Source organism: Phytophthora cinnamomi (assembly GCF_018691715.1).
Source record: "Phytophthora cinnamomi strain GKB4 chromosome Unknown Contig87, whole genome shotgun sequence".
Lineage (NCBI taxonomy): Eukaryota > Oomycota > Peronosporomycetes > Peronosporales > Peronosporaceae > Phytophthora > Phytophthora cinnamomi.
In genome coordinates, this window is record NW_027151020.1 from 380490 (window position 1) to 388176 (window position 7687).

Sequence of the window (7687 nt, forward strand, 5' to 3'; positions counted from 1 at the left end):
GGTTAACCTGTGGTGGTCGTTCACCCGGTTCTTCTGAGTGTTTCTGTTTAATGTTTAACCTATTATCCTTCATCACGTCATGGGTAGAGTCCTTGTGGTTGTGACCAGCGATACGATACAACCGAAGATAACATATTACGACTTACTAACGCTATGCGAGCTCATAGTGACCTCGGATTGTGGTACTAACACTGCGCTGCGACAATGACTACTGGTTGTACCATCATAATGGTACATCCCTAGATAGTGATTCCTCTCGATTGTAATAAAATATGAGGCCCACCTTTGTCGCATGGGAATGAATGTCATGATGACCAGCTTGTCTGGGCGCCCCTTCTGCGCCCCTGCGGTTCTCTTCGTTCGCGCTACATGTATAAAAAAGGAGAAGTAAGGCTGTAAGTGCCTTGTGATTGGTGAACAGCGTTGTGAGAAAACCCGTGGCCGCTCCACCGCAGCCCAAGCGGTCTGGCCTAAAATCTCTCATTGTACAACGACACGTCCTCGACGGACAACCTTCAACAACAGCGTGTGCCGATTACTGTACGTGTGTGCCGATTACTACATGTATACGCCCTCGACTCCACGTTCACAACAAAAACGGGAAACGGGAAATAACATATCCAGACTTTTGGATAAGTATTGAAGATGAGAATAGATCAGTCAAAATGTATTCGGTGTCGCTGCTGAGTGCCTATCCAAAAGTCTATCATTTCTAATCCCAGTTGTTTCGTTATCTACAAATTATGCTAAGTGGATAATCAAGAGTGGCCATAGAGAAGCATTATTTCCGAGCTAATACCAATTTCGCTTGACATATGCCAGATTGCTAGCACCCTTTCTGACTTGACTTTGGATAGGCATCGATTGGGCCAACCGCTTCAATCGAGCAAATTTGGCCGGGAATCACAATATTAGACGTCTAAAATTCCTAATACAAGTTATTTGGGGTTATAACTGGGTAATAAGCAACACTAGATGGGCACTGATTTGGGCAGTTGCATCTGTGTACATTGACTGTTAAATATATTGTTACCACTGCAAAACTTTGACCACAACAAAAACCGGCTACAAACTTTACAATAGTAGGAAGACAAGTGCCACCATGGCGCCGTGCGGCAGCAACTTGCTGCCAGCAAGTGTGTCCAGGCGACCTGCATCATAGAACAGTGGGAGCCATGTAGTTATTACTACTACACTGTATTAGACCAGTAGTTTTAATCCACAGCTGGTAGGATAGTCGCCCGTTCGTTTTGGCCAGCGGAGCTAGCGACGGCACGAGGGGGGGGCTCTCTCTTCGCTCGGGGGAGCAGCTGTGCAGTTTGTCCCACCCCCTCGTGTCTCATCCTTGTTTGCGAATTTTATATAGTGCGTCAGTGTTGTTATCCGTCGCTCAGCATATCAATGGTGACCATAAATTACGTTTTCCCGTGGAACTTTTCTATATACCATACGGTGCATGTGGCCACAAGCAGACACATCCATACATGTACGGTTCTTGCTGCTACGTGTACACAAAACCAGCAAGACCCGTTGGAGCGCTGGTTTTCAACGACGAGATGGCGCCCATGTTATGCTGGCAGACGTGCAGGCCTGCGACTAGTTCGCGTCCGACGCCCGAGGTCTCTCAAGCGCAGGTGGGTGAGTTCACGGGGCTCATGCTGGGCGCCAACACGTCACTCGAGAGCGCGTTGACGGTGCTCTCCACAAACTGCGATGCGCTCTGGAGCGATGGCATCAACAACGACGGCGCTGCGGCCGTAGGCGCCCACTCGGACGCCGCGTCAGCTCCTTGCGCTGTCTGCGGATGCGCTTTTTGGTGGGCTTGGTCACCTCCAGCGTGACACCGTTAAGGCCTTGGTCGTCCGCGTGGGGGACGGTGCGCGACACCGCTTCATCTTCCTGGGCCGATTGCCGACCGAGGATGGCGTGCTGTACCTGCGCGTGAACGTCAAGCAGATGAAGAGCAGCTTGGGCGAGATCAAGAACAAGGAGGCGCGCAAACGGTCGCCCCGCTCGGAGCTGACGTACAAAGGCAAGCCGAGCTCGGAGGGTGCTGGCCTGTGGGGAAGCCTCGCCAACACCATGTCCACACTGAAGAAGAAGATCAAGCCGGTCGAGTGTCGAGAAGATCCTCGAGGACCAGCTCGAAGACGACGGAAGTGCTGCTTTAGCGTATTTTAACCCTTTCGTGAACAGCGCTTACTGACTTGAATCTATATAGTATACAAAACTAGCATACATCCCCATCAAGTGGGGCATTTTGCTCCCCTTCATAAATTACGGTACTCTCTGGAATTGAAATCTTAAATACAGACGGGGCGTGAATAAGGAACGGGTGTCATCCTATAACCTTCAAAACCTAATATTATGCAATTATAGAGGTAAGAGCTTGAAGCACTGACATTGGCCATCGCTGGGTTTTGAATCTGGGCGGGAAATTCGAATTTGACACGAACAAGATGGAGCGGCAAGCACGGAGAATGCGCCTCAACAAGCAGTAACAGCTCGAACTCTGTGCAATGCACACCCGCGAGCCAACGTGGAGCCTCGCGACGCTAGGAGAATGGGCTCAGCTCCGGGACGGAGAAGCTTCCGCTACTCTTTCTGGGCAAAGCCAAGAAGCCGCGTTGGCTGCCCATGAAGCCATTGACCGCACAATACAAGGGCACAAGCAAAGGTTGGATAACTGTACCAGTCTTTCAACAATGGTTGAAGGACTTGGACAAGTCGATGGGTGAGGCCAAGAGGGAGATTCTGCTTCTACTAGACAATGCACCTGTGCCATACCTCCGGAGGACACATTGGCCAACGTGGAGGTGGAGTTCTTGCCCCCAAACACGACAGCGGCGATCCAACCGATAGACCAAGGTGTGATCGCGTGGATCAAGCGGCGTGTACTGCAAGACTGCGGCGAAGAGGCAGTCCGGAGATTGTGCTGCGAGCTGGACCCCTTTGTCATCGAGACATCGGACGCAGTCACGTGGTGCAGCAACGCGTGGAATGCGCTGGACGCCGACACCATCAAATGTTGTTGGCGCAACGCCGGATTATACGTGGACCGGACACAGATTAGTGACATAATTAACTAAATCAAGTACTTTGTCACATCAATGGCAATTTATGCCCTCTAATTGGCTCATACCACTTGAAAGTTGTTATATATCAGGCGTTCCTTATTCACGCCCTCGTCTGTATTTTCATTGGCTAATAAATGGCAGACACTCGAGCATAATTGAAAGCGAAGCACAGTGATTGGCTGGAGTTAGGATGCTATGATCGCGTAATACCTCCCGATCCTCGAAAGATATCGCGTAAATTACGAGTCCCACTCGCCACCAACTTCAAACACTAGCATGGGTACTCATCGACGCTGTCCCGGCACGGATGCTGACAATTTCGCGCTATTTTCTAATGGAATGATAGTAGATAATGGCGCGAATTCGTCAGTGCCGGCGACTCGCCTTGAGGCACTTTGGAAGGCGCTACCGCTGTCCGCGAGGCCTTGGGGGATACCCTGGTCAAGCGGACAGGTGCTAACTACGGAGTGAGATGCTTTACATAGCTACTGGTACGAGCATTGTCCTCGAGCGCATCTCAACGCTATGGTGGCGTTTTAGCGACCATAGCGCGAATCCTTTCTCCGTTATTGAAATTGGTATGTGCATTTCATTTGGTTTCGTTATTGAAATAGATATGTGTGCTTCACTTGATTTTACTATAGAAATTGTCAACTTGGTGTCAAATCGACGGGCGCAATGGCTTCCACCCATTTGGTTGCGAGATGCGGTAAATCCCCAGCTTCCAGATCGAACCTTGAGCAAACGTAGACCGCCGAACGTCGGACTAGAGCACAAAAGGCTCAGAAGCTTGGGGGTTCAGCTGAACGATCTCAGCTGAAACCAACAACGACTCCGCTGAGACTTCCCAGCTCCGGTCCTTGGTCAGGCGCGGCGTGTGCACCTTCCTTGCGATCCCCTTGGCGTTTCTTCCTTGGGCTACGCTTTGGCCCCAGACGTCAGCCAGCCACAGCAATCTTGTTCCAGCTTCAGATGTCTCCAGTGCGCGGACGCCCGCGCACCACGCTCCAAAATGAGCGAAATCCAGCAACCGCACTGAAGACTTGAGCCTATCTCAGCCTCCGCGTAGTCGCTCCGCTGAAACCTCAGGAGAGTCTCTTACTACCCGAAAATATGAAATACGTTTCGGTAATGTCGTTCAGACCACGTAATAATATAAAATAGCTAATTAAGCTCCTCTTCACACCGAGGAACACAAAAAAAGACTATATGGGACTTGAGTTTTAATGGAACCGGTCTTTTACACAATCACTTGCGTCCTTCGGGCAAATTCGATTCTGATTCAAATATTACACATGCAAACAAAGACCTATCAAGTGGAGGCGCACAGCGCCGTTCGGAGAGCACCCACAAAGGGTGCTAAGACCATCCTGAGAGCTGCCAGTGTGCCTAAGGCATTCGGCGCTTCAACCTGGATTTTAGCCAATAATGGGCCGAGCTCAGCAAAATCCAGCGTGGTCAGGCATGGGTTCAGCAGATCTTCAACGAAGCTTCAGTGATGAGTTGCTGATCCCCGGTGACTCATTGGCCGAAAGTGTGTCGTAATCTGGGTGCGACAGGTCTCACCTGATATATGAGTCCGTCGTCATTGATGACGCGATCCTCCGGCAACGCGCATTCACCCATCGGCCACTCTGAGACCCCATAGTCTCAGGCGAGATTCCAACTGAGACCCCCGGCATAAGTGTCCACCAGTGTCTGCATCATCTGAGACCTGGGTCGCCAAACGGAGACTCCGGAGCGTCCGCTGAGGCCAAGCACATCCCGCTGAAACATCTGAGCCGAGACATACAGATTCCAGCTGCTCCGGCTGAGACCACCCGTGCTCAGAGTAGTGAGATCTGAAACCAACTGGCTTCAGCTGAGACCAGCTAGTCTCAGTGATCCAAGCTGAGACCCGGGGACTTCAGTTCTTCCAGCTGAGACTTAGAAATTTCAGCGCCTTCACCACCAAAGCTGACCGACTCTCAGCCGAGCCGCAACGAGTTCAGCTGAGACCAGGTCGGCTCAGTTTACCGCGTATCCAGCCATCAACAGGTGTCTACCCGGGACGTCTGAGCTCAGCGTAGCTCGGTGGGGTGACCGCAGCCCAATCTTCGCAAGAATTGAGCCAATCCATAATCAACGTCAGTCATCATGACTTCAGAGTTACGGTAGTCTCAGCGGAGTGGCTGAGACTCCCCGCTGAGACCTGGGGCGTCGTCCAACAGTGTATCCATGCTTCCCGAGCCAGTTCTGGTTGAAACGACGGTTCATTGAAGCCGGTTACCTCCTCCCATCCACTAAGGTTCGTGCGTGGGACATAGAGTGCGTTGGCAGCGGGCTATTGACGGGTTCGCCGGAAAGATCCGAGCGAGCCTCGTCACAAACACGCCCTTCGGTGCAAAGCGAATGCGGTAGCGTGCGGTCTTCGGGGCAAAACAAACTCTGATTGAATATCGTGCACATGCACATACATGGGGTCCATCAAGAAAGGGTGCAAACATTTCTGGGTACACCTTGAACAAGGGCAAAACACCCACAAAGCTACTGGCTTGGCGGCGCCCGTGTATGCGCGTCGTCGGTTTGGCGTCCTCCCATTTGCCGGTATTGGTCAGTCATTGCTTGATAGCACTGATTACGCTTGGGTGCAATCCTGCGTAATCCCATTACGCCAGGATCCATGGCCTCCAATTGGCCGGTATCCAAGGGCCGAATCTTGTGTGCCAGACACCAGGTGCCGAAAAGCCACAACGGGGTGACCCTTCAGAGCGACCCTCCAAACGGCAACTGCCAACTTCAAATACCAACTACCGCAGATCCCAGACCGGCAATGCGGCCACTACATATACGAGACCACGAAGTCACATCCTGGAATCTGCAGGCACTTAGTCACGTCATAGGCTCGGATCGACAGCTGACTTTCACCAGTCTCCGCTTAACTTCCCGAACTCCGTGTATCCAGATCCCAAATTGTGCCCACAATTGCTGAATCTCAGTTTTGGCTCAAGTTCGGGGACTACCACGCTGGAAACCTGAGCTAGGGGCACCATTTCGATACTGATTCCATATACCAGCTGTGACACCAATTTGCCGACTCTCGGCTTTGGCTTAGATTCTGAGACTCTCAGACTAGGGATCTGAGCTGGGTGGCAAAATTACGGTATTGATTCCGTATCCCACCTGTGGCACCCCAGAGCCGAGGTGAAATCCGACACCGCACGCCACATTCTCTTCCCAGACCCAGACTGAACATCTCACGGTCTGATGCCCAGACAAACTTCAGACCGAGTTCCAAAGCCCAAAGTATCAGACTTTCGACATCATTCTCAGGTCCCAGAACCACCGGTACTCCAAACTTTTAGATTTCAGATCTGAGATCTGGGATCTGAGACTTAAGCAATCAAGTGACTCCAAGTCACAGATCCAAAAGACCAAAGCTCAGCTCTCTGCTCAGGGCTACATTCAAGGCCTGGAATCCCAGATCTGTGGCCTCTAGAGCGAATATCAGACATTAGGCCCCAGACCGATTCAAATCTCAGACCTGAGGTACGGGATCGCTGCATCTTGACATCCACAGAGCCCAGTTTCCAGACGTAGTCAGTCCAACTTTACTTCTATACAAAGACCATACTTGGGTCAACAAATATCGACGATTCGAGTGACATATGACCGGTACGTGGTAGTGTTTGGGCTTGTGGCTGATGGGTCCTGGTCTAGAATTGGCTGGGACCTCGTCACATGAGGCAGAGCGGTTGCCCACCACGACTACGTGATTATGCGTCTGGAGTGTGCCTCAAAGACTTGGGATGAACTGTTGAGATCCAGGCTATGAAGTGGCTACATGTTGGTGGCTTCAGTGGCGATCTGGGATATCCGGTGGTTACTCCTTGAAGTTGCCGGTTGCCGTTTGGAGGGTCGCTCTGAAGGGTCACCCCGTTGTGGCTTTTCGGCACCTGGTGTCTGGCACACAAGATTAGGCCCTTGGATACCGGCCAATTGGAGGCCATGGATCCTGGCGTAATGGGATTACGCCGGATTTGCTATCAAGCAATGACTGACCAAGACCGGCAAATGGGTGGACGCCAAACCGACGACGCGCATTCACGGGCGCCGCCAAGCCAGTGCTTTGTGGGTTTTTGCCCTTGTTCAAGGTGTACCCAGAGATGTTTGCACCCTTTCTTGATGGACCCCATGTATGTGCATGTGCACGATATTCAATCAGAGTCTGTTTTGCCCCGAAGACCGCACGCTGCGGAATTCGTTTTGTGCCGACGAGCGTGTTGCTTCACAGGGACCAATGCCCTGCCCCAGGCGGCGCGCATTGAAGCCAAGTGGAGCCGCCACGAAAACATCGACCGAGTTGCCGTTGTGCCGCAATTTCATTATAGCTGTTGTCAGTGCTCCATCGAATGCTGCATTGTAAGTTTCATCCAGCAGTTCATACGTAGCCGACGCATTTCGTGACACATGATTGTTGTAATTGTTCATAGCGAGCATTACGAAGTCGATGTAGGTTCGTGATACGACTTTCATAGTATTGCCTGTAACACCAGGATAGATGGTTATCGAGAGCCAGACTGCAGCGATACCGTTGCTGCCATTGTATTCAGTACGCCTGGAAAATCTGG

The 7687-nt window shown here is 51.5% G+C and overlaps 1 protein-coding gene across 1 annotated transcript; it reads left to right on the plus strand.

Moving 5' to 3' along the window:
- Window positions 1-1556: 1556 nt before the first annotated feature.
- On the plus strand, window positions 1557-2181 carry IUM83_15437 (uncharacterized protein; the record flags this gene model as incomplete). Its single annotated transcript, XM_067940252.1, has 2 exons — window positions 1557-1757; window positions 1837-2181. 2 exons carry the CDS (start codon window positions 1557-1559, stop codon window positions 2179-2181), a joined length of 546 nt encoding a protein of 181 aa, XP_067784619.1.
- Window positions 2182-7687: the final 5506 nt, after the last annotated feature.